The sequence below is a fragment of the Microtus ochrogaster genome, chromosome 22 (assembly GCF_000317375.1).
Source record: "Microtus ochrogaster isolate Prairie Vole_2 chromosome 22, MicOch1.0, whole genome shotgun sequence".
Taxonomy (NCBI): Eukaryota; Metazoa; Chordata; class Mammalia; order Rodentia; family Cricetidae; genus Microtus; species Microtus ochrogaster.
In genome coordinates, this window is record NC_022023.1 from 8,520,863 (window position 1) to 8,536,196 (window position 15,334).

At 41.6% G+C, this 15,334-nt stretch overlaps 1 protein-coding gene across 1 annotated transcript in view; it reads right to left on the bottom strand.

Annotated features, from left to right (window-relative positions):
• Ankrd42 (ankyrin repeat domain 42) overlaps positions 1-15,334 on the bottom strand; it is a gene marked incomplete at its 5' end in the record, with an annotated part of 38,660 nt that overhangs the window by 17,515 nt on the left and 5,811 nt on the right. The window contains 6 exons of the mRNA XM_005357598.2: positions 1,244-1,369; positions 5,114-5,314; positions 5,939-6,074; positions 7,983-8,102; positions 11,526-11,633; positions 14,582-14,745. Coding sequence (XP_005357655.2) covers positions 1,244-1,369; positions 5,114-5,314; positions 5,939-6,074; positions 7,983-8,102; positions 11,526-11,633; positions 14,582-14,745 — 855 coding nt within the window. The remainder of the gene's footprint in view (positions 1-1,243; positions 1,370-5,113; positions 5,315-5,938; positions 6,075-7,982; positions 8,103-11,525; positions 11,634-14,581; positions 14,746-15,334) is intronic.

Genomic DNA, 15,334 nt, shown 5'->3' on the forward strand with positions numbered 1-15,334 from the left:
ATCACTGACACACACTCCCACAATCATACTGTAGCGTAGACAGACAGACAGACAGACGGGGTCTCAATACTCAATGAATGTACTGGGAGATAGGCACTGTTAAGTGTCATAAATATATGACGGCTACTAAGGCCCATAAACACAGCATCACTTTGGTCTTTAGCAACTTGTTCTGTTCCCCCAATTCCTACTCCCTTTCCTCCTTTCTCTCTCTTCTACCCAGAACCAGCTGACCAAAAAAATGCTCTGTAAGTAAATACCCATTAGACAAACACAGTAACATATTCTGTTCTTAAATGTAATCAAAAATACTATTTATGATCATGAATAATGGTATGGTTGAAAATAATTAGTTTAGCCTGATATTTCTATCACAGGCAATATACAGGGAAGAGGAAGGATAAATAATTTATCTAAAATAGAATATAAGGCAAGTATTCTGAGCTAGAGGGAGAGCTCAGCCATTAAGAGCATTTGCTCTAGCAGGAGGAGCTGAGTGCAGTTCCCAGCACCACATGGCAGCTCACAACCATCTGTAACTCCAGTATCGGGATCTGATGCTCTCCTCGAGTTCGTTCAGGTACCAGGCATGCACATGGTGCATATCCATACATGCCGGCAAACACTCATACACATTAAATAAAATGAGTATTTTTTAAAGAAAGAAAAAAGAGCAGGGCATGGTGGCACACGCCTTTAATCCCAGCAGCCAGGATAGAACAGAGCCAGGTGGATCTCAGAGTTCGAGGCCAGCCTGCTTTACATATATAGCCAGGGATCCTTTTCCCAAAATAAAAGAAAGAAAGAGGAAAAATAACATAAATCTTCCAGGTGGTGTTGGACATGGCTTTAATCCCAGCACTCAGGAAGCAGAGGCAGGTGGACCTCTGTAAGTTCAAGGCCAGCCTGGTCTACAAGAGCTAGTTCCAGGACAGCCAGACCTACACAAAGAAGCTCTGTCTTGAAAAACCAAACAAATAAATGAATAAATAATATAAATCTCTTTAAAACATTGTTGTAAGAGGTTTCCTCAGCAGTGTATTTCACGCGTTACCATAAGAGCAATGTCACCAAGAAACTTGACTGGTATTACCCTCACAGGTATACAATCTGGCCTCATGAATTAGGAATCAGGCACTGTATATTCACACACCACTCACTAATATCCACTAGGGAAGAATTCTGATCCATAACTGCTTTAAAAGCTGACTAACTCACGAGAAACTGTACGAAGCAAGCTCACCTTTGTGCATAGGAGTCGATCCATCATCATCACGCTCATTCAGATTGATTACTCCCTCTCCAATCAATTTCTTAAGCACTTCTAAGTCACCATTAAAGGCAGCCACATGACCTGGAAACGCTAAATCTAAACAAGAAGTCAGCATTTTAGTAAACACAGGGATCTGTTCTTTTCCCTACCTCAAGCTGTCATGTAATTCAGATTTCAATATTATCTCAAGTATGACGCTACTCAGGTGAGTTCAACTGACATACTGACAAAAAGAATTATAAAATACAATACTACTAAATGTACTTCACTATCTAAAACAGACAATTACAAATTATAACTAAATAAAATTTAATTTTTTTTTGCTTTTTGAAAACAAGACTGTGAGTGAGAGAAAGTGTTGGCAATTCACACCCGACAGATTATGTCCAGAATCTGTAAAACATCTCAAGCATCCAAAAATTAGAAAAGCGCTGGGTGGTAGTGGCATACACCTTTAATCCCAGCACTCGGGAGGCAGAGGCAGGCCAGTCTCTGTGAGTTTGAGGCCAGCCTGGTCTACAAGAACAAGTTCCAGGACAAGCACCAAAAACTACAGAGAAACCCTGTCTCGAAAATCCAAAAAAGAAAAAAAAATTAGAAAAGCTTTATCTTTAAGATGTCAGAAACTAAAAAGACATTTCACTACAGGAGTGATATAAATGGCCAATCCAGGAAAAGATGCTCAAGCAAACATCACACACCATTAAAATGGCTACAACAGAACAGACTGATGATGACCTGTGTTGACAAGGATATAGAACACTTTGGAAAAGAGTTTGAAAAGTAGCTCCTTAAGCTAGATATGTGCCCATCATATGTTTCACTCCTAAGTACTTACCAAAGAGGGACAGAAATAGATATGTATGCCAGTGGTTCTCAACCTGTGGATTCTGACCCCTTTGAGGGTTGAAGTGCTCTTTATTAAGGGACGCATATTACATACCCTGCATATCCAATATTTACATTATGATTCATAACAGTAGCAAAATTACAGTTACAAAGTAGCAATGACAATAATTTTATGACTAGGGGTCACCTAGTCATAATAGGAGGAACTGTAACAAAGGGTTGCAGCATCAGAAAGGTTGAGAATCATGGTCTATGTAAACATATTAGCTGCTCTTATTGAAAGACAAATCCAAACTGAAAGCAATCCAAATGCTCACCTCTACTCAATTCTTCACGGAATGTGACATAGTAATAAAAAGAAATAAACTATAAATACACATAACATGAACGGATTCTCAAAATGACTCAATACACAAAGCTCTAGACATGGCAAGCTAATCTGTATTAACACAAAGCACATCCGTGACTGCTTGGGGACAGAGTAAAAGGAGCAGCAGGCTGGAAGAAGCCTGGGAAACCCAGGTGTGATGGAAATGTCTGTATCTCAATTGTTAGGATGGGATCAGAGCGCATGCATAAATCAAAAAGTCATAAAATTGTATATTTGAATGCACTCTAACTGAAGTAAATTAAAAACTGATATTTAAGGGAATCATAATCAAAGAGAAAGAACAACCCACTTGTGAGAGAAAATTATATATGATAAAAATAAATGATTCATACCAAAAATACAGAGAATTCAAATTAGAAAGAGAAATGAAGTGCAATTTTCAAGAGGGAAAATATAGGTATATGTCGCATATGTATATATCCATAGGAACACAGGCCACATACATAGCACCATGTCCCGACAAGCAGAACCTGCTAGTTATGAGTTTTCCCAGAATGGTCAACACCTTAATGGTGTAGGAGGTCCTTCTGTCTTTGAGTTGCTTTCATTGGTTAATAAAGAAACTGCTTTGGGCCTGTTGATAAGGCAGAACTTAGGTAGGCAGGGAAGACAGAACTAAATGCTAGGAGAAAGAAGGGCAGAGTTGGAGAGATGCCATGGATCCACAGGAGACAGACACTGGGAATTTTACCCAGTAAGCCACTGCCACATGGCAATACACAGATTAATAGAAATGGGTTAAATTGGTGCTGGAGAGATGGCTCAGAGGTTAAGAGTATTGTCTGCTCTTCCAAAGGTTCTGAGTTCAATTCCCAGCAACCACATGGTGGCTCACAACCATCTGTAAGGGGGTCTGGTGCCCTCTTCTGGCGTACAGGCATATACACAGAATACTGTATGCATAATAAATAAATAAACAATTAAAAAAAAGAAATGGGTTAAATTAAGATGTAAGAATGAGCCAATAAGAAACTAGAACTAATGGGCCAAGCAGTGACTTAATTAATACAGTTTCTTTGTGGTTATTTTGAGGCTAAGCTAGCCAGGTGGCCGAGACAAACAGGCAGCTCGTTAAGCTCCTTAGCCTTTATCCAATGATGCCAGAGTGCAGGACAGTGTTCACATTCAGAGTGGGCTACGTACAACATAGACAAGGAGTCGATTCTCTAAAGAAACTCTGACCATGTACACAGGGAGACGCATACAAACATATTTATTACACGGCCACAGTTTTAGCAAAAAACCGCAAACAACTTAAAGGCCTAGGGAAGACAGACATATTACTATATGCTGCAATAATTTAGTTTCTTACTATAACAAATACACAATATAGTTTTATATAGTTTGTGAATGCATTATATATAGACAGAATTGTAACTAAGATACAAAACCATAGAATGGACCAATAAATCCCAAAGAACATCATTCCCTTGTCCTAGCTATTATTTATGACAACTTGTCAGAAACTAAAGTCATCTGAGAGAAGGGAACCTCAACTGAGAAAATCTCCTATAAGATCAGGCTGTGGGCAAGCCTGCAGAGCATTTTCTTAATTCATTTGTTATTGATGGGGGAGAGTTCAGCACATGTGGGAGGGACCATCCGTAGGCTGCTGGCCCTGGGTTCTGTAAGTCTGTAAGCACTACCCCTCCATAGCCTCAGCATTAGCTGGACTTCATGCTCCTCTCCTGTTTGAGTTCCTGCACTGACTTTGGAAGTGTAAAGCAAAATCCTTTCCTCCCAATCTGCTTTTGGTCGTGGTGTTTCATCACAGCAGAGGTAACCCTAGGACAACCCCCTCGAGGAAAGAGAGAGAAACGCTTCAGCTCTGTAGTATTTTGTTCCTAAGTTCGATGTCACTGTCTTCGTGAGGTTTACTTGGAGTATGGGCTCTAAGAGGTCTAAAAGTCCAGAGTTGAATATAGGGGGAAATGCTGAGAGACCAGAGAGACGAAGGAGCAAACCACAGCCACCTACCTACTCAATTTCCCAGGTGCAAAGAGCGGGAGCTCCTGTCTCCTCCTGCCTTATCACTTTCTCTCCTACAGGCCTGGAGGTCTGTACAATCAGGAAGCGATATGGCTGGTGATCACTAATTTAAAAAAAAAAAATGCCTGGGGCTGGAGAGATGGCTCTGTGGTTAAGAGCGCTGACTGCTCTTCCAGAGGACCCAGGTTCAATTCCTACCACCCACATGGCAGTTAACAGCTCTCTGTAACTCCAAGATCTGACATCCTCAGATAGACATACATGCAGGCAAAACATCAATGCAAATAAAATAAAAATAAATAAATTATAAAAAAAAAAGATGCCTTACAGGCTTCCTACAGTCAGATTTTATAGAGGCATTTTCTCAGCGGAGGCTCCCTCCTGTCTAATGACATGCCTGTGTCAAGATGACAAGACTAGCCAGCACAGCCGCAGTGTCCTTTATGCTACTGTCTACGTGATTTGTCCAAAATGTTTCATAATAAAGAATCTGGATGCATTTGGATAGTAATCTATAGATTTTGATGTAACATTTGCATACAAAGTCTTTGTCTTTGGGTTCCATTTAATATTATCATTCTCTGCCAAAACATGTGGGGTTAATTACTTACTGTCCTGATCATCTGGATGGCTTCCTTCATACTCAGCCCCCTGGATAAACTGTAAGATGTTCTGCTTCAAGAAGCGCTGGGCTAGGTCCAACACATTTTCTCCATTATCGTTGAAGGCTTTTAGAGCTTGTGTTCCACGGGTCATTCGACTCAGCAGGAATTTAAAACAATGAAGGTGGCCTTCCATGGCAGCTAAGTGGACTGTAGAGAGGACAAAACAGGTGGCGTTAGACCCAAAATCATAATACGATACCTCAAAAGGCTGGGTGTCGGGGCACCGGGTTCTAACACAAGGACTCCTAATGGGAGACGCAAAAGGACTGCTAATTTCCAGGCCATCTTGGGCTGTGTAGTGAGTTCCAGGCCAGCCTGTGACTGCATAGAGAGACAATGTCTAAAAATATCTTGGAAATAACTTTAGTCAGTGGTAATTTTGCACAGAAATTGAGAAGCAGAGGCAGGTGGATCTCTGTGAGCTGGAGGCCAGCCTGGTCTGCTACCTAAATTGTTACATAGTCGAAAGCACAAACCCTGGGGATATAGCCCAGTGACCAGGCACCTGCTGAACTTAAGGGCCTCTGCTGGATCCCACACGAATACTAAAGAAGGAAAGGAGAGAGAGGCAAAAGAGAAGAAGGAGCCAGTTTCTCTACTGCTGGGATGGCTCTAGAAAAGAAATCATGATGAGTGTATAAAACAGGCACGACAGTAAAGAGGATCAGTTGATCACTATTTTAACTTCGTGAGGAAGCAACAGTTTAAGTTTCTTAAATGTATTAAACATTTTATCACTGAAAGACTAGACTGTTCACTTTAGCTCAATACCTGGAAGGTTCCCATTGTAGTCCACATCTTCTATGCCACACCCCCATTTGACCAGCAGCTGCAGACAGCCCAGGCGCCCGTGAAAAGCTGCGTAATGCACAGGTCTCCACTCTCTCTTGTCAGTCACACTGGGATCCTAGAGGTAAATTCACAAGAGCTCAGTTTCTTGCCATTTTGTAAGAAAAGCAGTAAGTCTAGAAGCTTGATTCTGCAACTGGAAATTAGAAGCTATTCTTAAAATTAAACAGCAAACATTCAATCTAACAAAACCTTGGCTGCACCCACTGACCTGAACACAGAAGCAATGAAGGTTTCAATGAACTGTGATAAAACAGCATTTTAAAAATAAAACTACATGAGAACTCAAGAACAATGGCAATGGGTTTTTGATCCTACTGCACGTGCTGGCTTTGGGGGGGCCTGGGCGGTGTGGATGCTCAACTCACTAAACCTGGATGGAGGTGGGCGGTCCTTGGACTTCCCACAGGTCAGGGAACCCTGATGGCTCTTCAAGCTGATGAGGGAGAGGGACTTAATCAGGGGAGGGGGAGGGAAATGGGAGGTGGTGGCGGGGAGGAGGCAGAAATCCTCAATAAATAAATAAATTTAAAAAAAAAGAAAAATAAATAAATAAAAATAAAACTACAATCGCATGAAGCAATGCTTTTTTTTTATATTTATTTATTGTTTTTTTTTTCAAGACAGGGTTTCTCTGTAGCTTTGGTGCCTGTCCTGGAACTAGCTCTTGTAGACCAGGCCGGTCTCGAACTCCCAGAGATTCTCGTGCCTCTGCCTCCCGAGTGCTGGGATTAAAGGCATGCACCACCACCACCTAGCTGAAGCAATGCTTTCAAAGAAAGTAAAGGAACTGTCTCACAGTCCCACTCTACGAAATCAAAAAGACAGGAATGGCTTTAAATCATGTCTCATCACTGCGCACATAAAGAATTAACCAAAAGAAAGAAAAAGTGTTTCATGTTTCTATTTCCTAGAAAACATTCTTACTCTAATATCTTCCTTATTGACAGTGTGTTTCTTCCCTCAGCCCTTTCTTTGGAGGGATGTTGAAACATTGTATCCCAGGCTGGCCTCAGGTGTGTTCTTGTCTCAGCCTCTCAAAGGCTGAGATTACAGGCAGGAGCTATCATACTCAGTAGAAGCTCTGTGCTCTTTACAAAGTTATACAACCAGTGAGCACTATCAAAAATAAACATTATGGGCCGGGCGGTGGTGGCGCACGCCTTTAATCCCAGCACTTGGGAGGCAGAGGCAGGCGGATCTCTGTGAGTTCAAGACCAGCCTGGTCTACAAGAGCTAGTTCCAGGACAGGCTCCAAAACCACAGAGAAACCCTGTCTCGAAAAACCAAAAAAATAAAAAATAAAAAATAAAAAAAATAAACATTATGGAACTGGAGGTTTGGCTCAGCAGTTAAACACAGAGAGGACCTTGCTATGGGACAATGGTCTTGTACCCTGCAAAGCCTTGTCAGTTGTATTGGTTTAATAAAATGCTGATTGGTCAGTAGCCCAAGCAGGAAGTATAGGAGGGGAGATGTCTGTGAGAATCTGAGGTCTCTAGCCTCTGCCAGCTCCTGTAGTCATATGCACATACATATAGTTTAAAAATATTTTTTAAAAATGATAACCAGAGGATAAATAAATTAAAACCTGAAAAAATCAATCATTTCCTAAACTGATGTACAAAATAAAAAGGGTTTTATTTAAAGCATTTTATAGATACACACAAATTCATAAAGGCATAGTTACCTGGTGAAGATTTGTTTAAGAGCTTCAGAGTCTTCCCAGTTAAGCTCTGAACCAGCAGCCAAACACAAACCCTCTGAAACAGTTTGTATTACTGTTCATTTGGGAGATAAGTCTCCATTACTGCATCCATGTTTAAAAATGGGAAAGCTAAAGGAAAAAAAATACTTCCCCAAGTCATAGGAAGGATTTTAAGAGTCAGGGCGAAACAACCAGACTACCAAATTCTAGTCCATCTACATGATCACACACGACCACTAGGTAAGAGGAGTCCCTCACCACTCCACTTCGCAGCATTATCTGTAACGTAAAAGAGTGCCCATGAGTGGCAGCGAGGTGTACAGGGGTGCATCCACGGTCATCCTGAGCGGCCAGGTTGGCTCCGTTGATTATAAGAGCCTAGAAAGAGAAATGGGAATAAGCGTGCATGAGAACAGGTGTTAAACGAGGAATTCCAATACAGAGTAAAGGTAAGCAGTTAGTTAACCTATGACAAAACTACTATGTATGACCTACAGGCAAAATATGATACATTCCTTAGGTAACCCTAAATGGGGCCGAGGGTGAGACCTTAATCGGCTAGCTCTAAATTCCTGGTCAATCTTCTAAGACGGTTTTGTCCAATGTGCAACTGAGCCAATGTCCATATAGGTTATGGGCTATAGGATTTCTTCCTACATAACAGACAGACAATTAATTTCACAAATCTATCAGTCCCATTCAAAACCCATGATGTGCTTTCTGGATATCAACAAACAGATTTCGAAGTTTACAGAGAGGCAAAAGAACCAGAATAACCAAGACGATATTAAAAGAGAAGAACGAAGTTGGAGGGCAGACACTATCCTACTTCAAGACTCACTTCAGAAAGCAAACTGGCATTGACCAAAGAACAGACACATTGCAATGAAACTGAGGAGAGCATGTGGGAATAGATCCGCATAAACACAACCACCACTCACAAAGGAGAAAAGGCAGTACAATGAAGATTTGTCCTTTCAACATACAGGTGCTCAAACAACGGAGGATTCACATGTAAAAATACTGAACTAAGCACAAACCTTACAAACACTGACAAAACATTAACTAGGCCAGGTATGGTGGTACACACCTCCAATCCCAGCATTTGGGAAGCAGAAGTAGAGGAACTCTGTGAGTTTGATGCAAGCCTGGTCTACACAGTGAGTTCCAGGACAGCCAGGGCTCTATAGAGAGACCCTGTCTCAAAAGAAAGAGAGAGAGAGAGAGAGAGAGAGAGAGAGAGAAATGAACAGAATCACACATAGGAAATACAAAACTATAAAACCCCTAGACAAAAAATCTAGAAAACTAGGAGCTGCAAGATAGGCTACAGTGTTTTAGATACAATACTAAATGTACAAACTGTGAAAGAAAGAGTTGATAAACTAGGCTTCACTGAAATTAAACACCACTACTCTAAAGAGATACTAGAAAGAGAATAAAAAAGATAGTTCACACACAAAGAAAATATTTGTTAAAGACATACTCGATAAGGGACTATTACCCAAAATACAAAACAAATTCCCTAAACAATGAGAAAAAAATCAATGTCACATTGGTCAGAGTGTAGCTGTAACTTGGTGGTAAGTTTCTTAACCTGCAGCAGACCCTTAGACCAGTGTCCTCTACTACCAAAGAGTGCTCAGAGCAACACTGACCAGAGAAGATAACCATATGAAAAGTCACTCTGTATCAAAGGCCACCAGAAAAATGCAAATTTAAACAACAGTAAAATGCCACTATCTACCTATTAGAATGGTCAAAACCCAGAACACTAACAACACAAAAGCCGACAAAGATGAGGAAGCAGAGTACAGAAGACAGGAGGGCAGAGCCTCCTATGAGGCTAAGGCGTATCTTACCGTAAGGCAACAATCATACGCTCCTTGGTATTAGGTAAACACCTAACAAAAGTGAAAACTTCCGTCCGATGAAAATCTAACTGAACGTTTACCAGCTTCACTCGCATGGCCGGGACTGAACACAGTAGAGCCCTTGAGTGGGTGAGACTAACAAACACTCAGACAGGGAGGTGGTGAGCGCCAAAGGAAATTAGTGATCCAGAATCAAGGGACCAGGCCTCGTGGGGGCTCAAAGAGATCGGGGAGCCTTAGCGGGCTGACCTAGGTCCTCTGTATATACATCATGGCTGAAGAGCTCCGTGTTCTTGTGAGACTCCTAACAGTGGGAGTCTGGAGAAGAGGGGGGTAGCAGGAGAGGCTGGGGTGGGGAGGAAGGGAAACTGCAGTCAGGATGTAATACATGAGAGCAGAATGAAAAAGTTAGTGATATTCAGGTATGCTAGGGTCTATAATCCTAGAACTTGGGAGGCTGAAGCAGGAGGATCACAAGTGTTGGGTCCCTAGAGGACAGGCCTTTGCACCCCCACTTGATCTGTTTTGCACTCTTGAGGTTAGCTGAAAACAGGAACAAAAACAGAAACAATCTGTTGTTTTCAGCAATGTTTCTAAGGATGTTTACCCCTAAATTAGATGATGAGCTTCCTGCTATTGCTGATTTGGCCTCCCCTGCTGAGGGCTATATATACTTGTGAGAAAGTGGAATAAAAGGCTTATCTGCAGAACCTGAAGTTGTGTTGCGTGTTAATCGATGTCCCTCGCTCAGAAGAACGACAGTTGCCGTGCTGGCATGGCACACAAGTTCAAGACATTATCACTAAAATAAGCAAACAAGTCAAGCACTGTGTGGTTGTACACCTGCTCAAACGCAGTCTGTACAACACCAGGAGTGAACCCCAGTACAATCCACAGGTGTCAGGTGATTATGCTGTACCACCGGAGATTCACTGGTGGGAAAACAATCTAACAATTTGAAATCTGTGTACCTTCTGCTCAATGTTGCTGAACCTACAACAGTTCCACAAGTTATTACAAATGAACTTGTACCTTTTTCTTTCTCGGCACTGAGGACTGGACCCAGACGGAACCTTGGCCATGCTACCCCTGCCCTGTGCTATGCAGCTACACCCCACTTCCTCCTAGTCAATGTTTTTAATTGTTATTTCTCACTCAGGATTGGCCAGTCTTCATCAGTACCTTAGCAAAGGATTACTCAGTAATAATACCTATCTAGGGCTTTAAAAAGAATCATCTTCATGACCTTGTCTAATCTAACCAGTTAATAACAGTCATGTGATATGCTGAGTACTTACTGTGCTTTAAGGATCACAACAACAATAATAAAACTTATCAACTCAGGGAATCGGGACATTTGTGGGGACAGGTAATCATCTACACAAAGAAGACCTTGATGAGGAGCAAGCAGACAGCATAGCACCAAAATATGCAGCATAAAAACTCTAAGAAGGAAGAGACCACTGTGGGGCAGGGAAGAGAATCAAGGTGCGAGGAGCAGCTTGAGCTAATGCTTGTTGGAGGAACACATGGGTAAAGCTTCTCTTGACCCAACCTCCCCAAAAGTTACTACTGTATTTTCTCTTCCCTTTTATTGCCTACTTCTCAAGGTAGCACCCATCACTTTGAGAGTTAAGATTTGAAAAGACTTATATTAGCCCAATACAGACATCTACACCACAGCCTGAACTACAAAGAAGACACTCTGGGCACGCTGTGACCTCACTCAAGACAACCCAACTACTTCAGAGACTAAACAGTCTCCAGCCACATATTCATGTGGTTAGCTGGTATCTGTCATTCCTTCTTTACAGCATATAACCGCATATGTTGGATCAGATAGAATAATGGCAAGACTCCAACAGAACTGTGTTAAAATAACTGAACTCACTTAATTAAAAAGAAAAACAGTAACCAAAATTATTACCTGCATACAGGCATCCTGGCCCCGGATTGCAGCTATGTGAGCCGGGGTCCATCCTCTTGGAGTTCCCTGTGTGGTATCAGCGCCATGCCAGAGTAGCCAGTGAAGGCACTAAGAGGATAATAGCATTAATGGGTAGGACAGTAGACACTTTCAGTGTTTTTATAATTTCCAAATTTAGTCTGCTATCATGAGACTCCCACTGTAGCATGAAAAACTACAGGCATTTCTTGCTGTGAGTGAAATAAATGCTAGCCCAATAAATATACCACTTGGCGAATATTGTACATGCCAAGCAAAACCAATCTGTGAGCCGAGTTTCCTCAAGAGCTGCCGGTCTGCTGTTGCTATTATCTTTTCTGTTCTTCTCTTCTAGAGCTAGAAATGGCTCAGCAGTTAAGAGAACTTGCTGCTCTTCCTAGAGAAAGGAGTTCAGTTCCCACCACCAATGTCAGGTAGCTCACAACCTCTATCTGCATCTCCAGGAGAACCCAACATTCTCTTCTGGCCTCAGACAGCAACTGCATTCACATGCATTGCACACATGTGCACACGGACACACACACACACACACACACACACACACATCTAATTAAAATAAATCTTTTTTTAAGAGTTGTGATCTTGCGATGTTCTCCAAAACAGCCTTGAACTCCTGGATTCAAATGATTCCCCGCCTTGTTCTTCTGAGTAGCTGGGAGGACATGCTAACACCAACACTATGCCTAACTTCTACCACAAATATTTAAATGGATCCAGAAACTTCTGTATGGAAACAAACACTGTTACTATGATAGTATCTCTAAAATACAGCTAATAGGGACTTTTGGGCTGGAGAGATGGCTCAGAGGTTAAGAGCATTGCCTGCTCTTCCAAAGGTCCTGAGTTCAATTCCCAACAACCACATGGTGGCCCACATGGTGGCCCACATGGTGGCTCACAACCATCTGTAATGAGGTCTGGTGTCCTCTTCTGGCCTGCAGGCACACACAAACAGAATATTGTATACATAATAAATAAATAAATAAATATTTAAGAAAAAAAATAAAATAAAAAGGAAGGGCAGCCAGTGAAATGAAACCTGAGCGTTTTTAAACTAACCAAAACTTCACTTTCCTACTGCACCTGGAGGTCTGTGCTACATCTGGTGTTTAATCTTTAAAGACTGATCTTTGCCCCTTTATGTCTAAGAAATGTCTTTCTTCTTAACAGAATTGACTGCCCATGACTCGTTTCTACACCACTCATGACCTGTAATTTGCTAAAAGACTTATTATCATTTAGGTATCATTTGTCTACCACCAAAATAATGACCAACAAAATGTTTGTCACCTTTTACGTTTATTTAGAAAAGTGTGGGTGTTTTGGTCACCACTCTCTTTTTTGTTGTTTTTTTATTCTATTTATTATTTTGTCGGCATGGTTCTCACATGCTCCCACACGGAAGTCAAGGACAAGTGTGGAGCTAGCTCTTCCCTTCCACCGCGTGGGCTCCAGGGCTCCAACTCAGGCTGCCACGTTTGGCAACAGGCACCTTGACTTGCTGAGCCCTCCTGCTGGCCCATTTCTTTGAAGAAGCTCAACCTGACTGAGCTTCACCAGTCATTCATTTACTCAGCAAATATCTGTGGAGAAACCCCTCTGTGTTAGCACTGTTAGCACCTCGAAATTAGAAACCCCCCCCCACTCACATGGTGCTTCAGCATCTCTGGATAAACATGTAATGAAACTGCTGTAGCACAGGAAGAACACATGTTTTACATTATCACAAAGTACCCGAATGTCTGCTGGAGTGTCTATTTTATTTTACCTTCTCCCCAGCAATGCATGAGTGTCTCTGGTTCTCCACATTCTTAGCCAAGGTACTGTCATCTGGAGACTTTCTTACTGTCTCATTCATAGCTATTACGCACCGGTAGCTTCTCACTGTGATTTTAATTGGGTTTCTCTAGTGGCTAATGATGCTGAACCTTTCACAAGGCTCAATTGCCATCCATTCGCACATTCTCTCTGAGAAAATGGCTATTAACGTTTGCCCATTAGCAGAGAGATTTATAACTGGACCTACTAGAGCCTACAGATAGTAAAAGATTAGAGCTAAGTGAGCATACAACCTTGAAACATGAGAAACTCCAGCTGCCCCTGAACAGATCCCAAGAATAAGAGCTGTAGAAGATATTCACTTAGCATTGTTTGTACAAACTAAAAATTGAAACCAACTAAGAATGAGCCATTACCATAAGACTGAAACAAATGGGCTAGAATACATATATGAAAGCACATGATCAAACTCAAAAGCGAATTGTTGGAGCAAAATGGAGGGATGATACCCACAGAATGTGGTATCTGTATAGCAGTCAAAGCAAATGCATACTGATGTACAATAATTCCCTAAAACATTAATGAGCTTAATAAATGCCAAACCTGTACAATATTTAACTTTCTGGAGAGGAATGATCCTAAGTGTTCTGCGGGACTTTAATTTTTATGCAAAACATGAGCATGGTGTCATTGTCACACTCTACAGGTTAGCTTCTCTGCTTGTCTTTAGAACCTAGTCACCACATTGTAAAGAAGCACAAACTAGCCCCAGCAGAGAGAAGTCAGCCAAACATCTACTAGGAAATAAGGTACTCAGTCTACATCTAGCTATCTGAGTAGATGAGACCTCAGGGGAGTCTAGCCTCGGCACACTAGCTCAATACTGGAGACTGAACCCAGGGTCTCACGAACACGAGGCAGGGACTCTACCATTGAGCTACATCCCCTGTGCAGTCTTCAAGTCTTCTGACGAAAACCCCAGACGTCATGGAGCAAAGACAAGCTGCCACCGCCACTCAGCGTCTTAGTTCACTCACGAACATTAAAAATGGCTACTTTACAACACTACAGTTTGGGATAATTCGTTAGGAAGCCCTCCTAAAAAGCACTGAGGTAACAGATGGAACTGAAAAGAAGATTATTTTGAGTGTCAAGCATGAAGTCTTATCCCTATCTACTAAACTTATAAAACTATCATTGTCAACTATTTTACTTTAAAAGCAGTTAGAGTTTCTTACCTCCAGACTCCCAGAATGCGCTGCCCAGTGTAGAGGGGTGAACTGATGGAGAGCGTCTGCTTCGTTAAGGTTGGCGCCGCGTTCCACTATGTCTGAAAGCTGCTTAACATCCCCAGCCCGCACTGCATCGTGTATGCTACCAAAATGCACCTTTTTCCTGGAACCTACGGGAAAATCACGTTTCTTCACAAATCTTACAAAACTGCGAAAAAAAGATTACAGCATTGAACCAAAAGAAAGCATACCACTTTAGCTTCTGAATAATTTACTACAAAATTTAGATTAATCTAAACTAGAGTAAAGAAAAACCAAATCATACAAACAGCCATGTTCACAGAAAAATGTTTATATGCATGTGTGTTGGAGCTAGATAAGACAGAGAGCTTTGTGACTAGGGAACGATCATAGCCAATATAACCATGCAGCCTTGAAACATGAGAAATCCCAGTTGCCCTGGTATACATCTCAAGAATAAGACCTATATGAAACATTTACTAAGCACCGTTTGTATAAACTAAAAATTGAAACCAACTAAGTATATCTTAATCAGACATTAGGTGCTAGCTCTGAGATATACAGCATGACCACTGACCCGCCATCCTTCCAACAAAGGAGCTGGCTATATCAAAAATTTTACACAGCCACGATGGGAGACACTTGGGAGACAGAGGCGGCATAGCACTATAAATCTGAGGTCAGTTTGGTCTATAAAGTGAGCTCCAAACCAGCCAAGGCTATATAGTAAGACTCTGT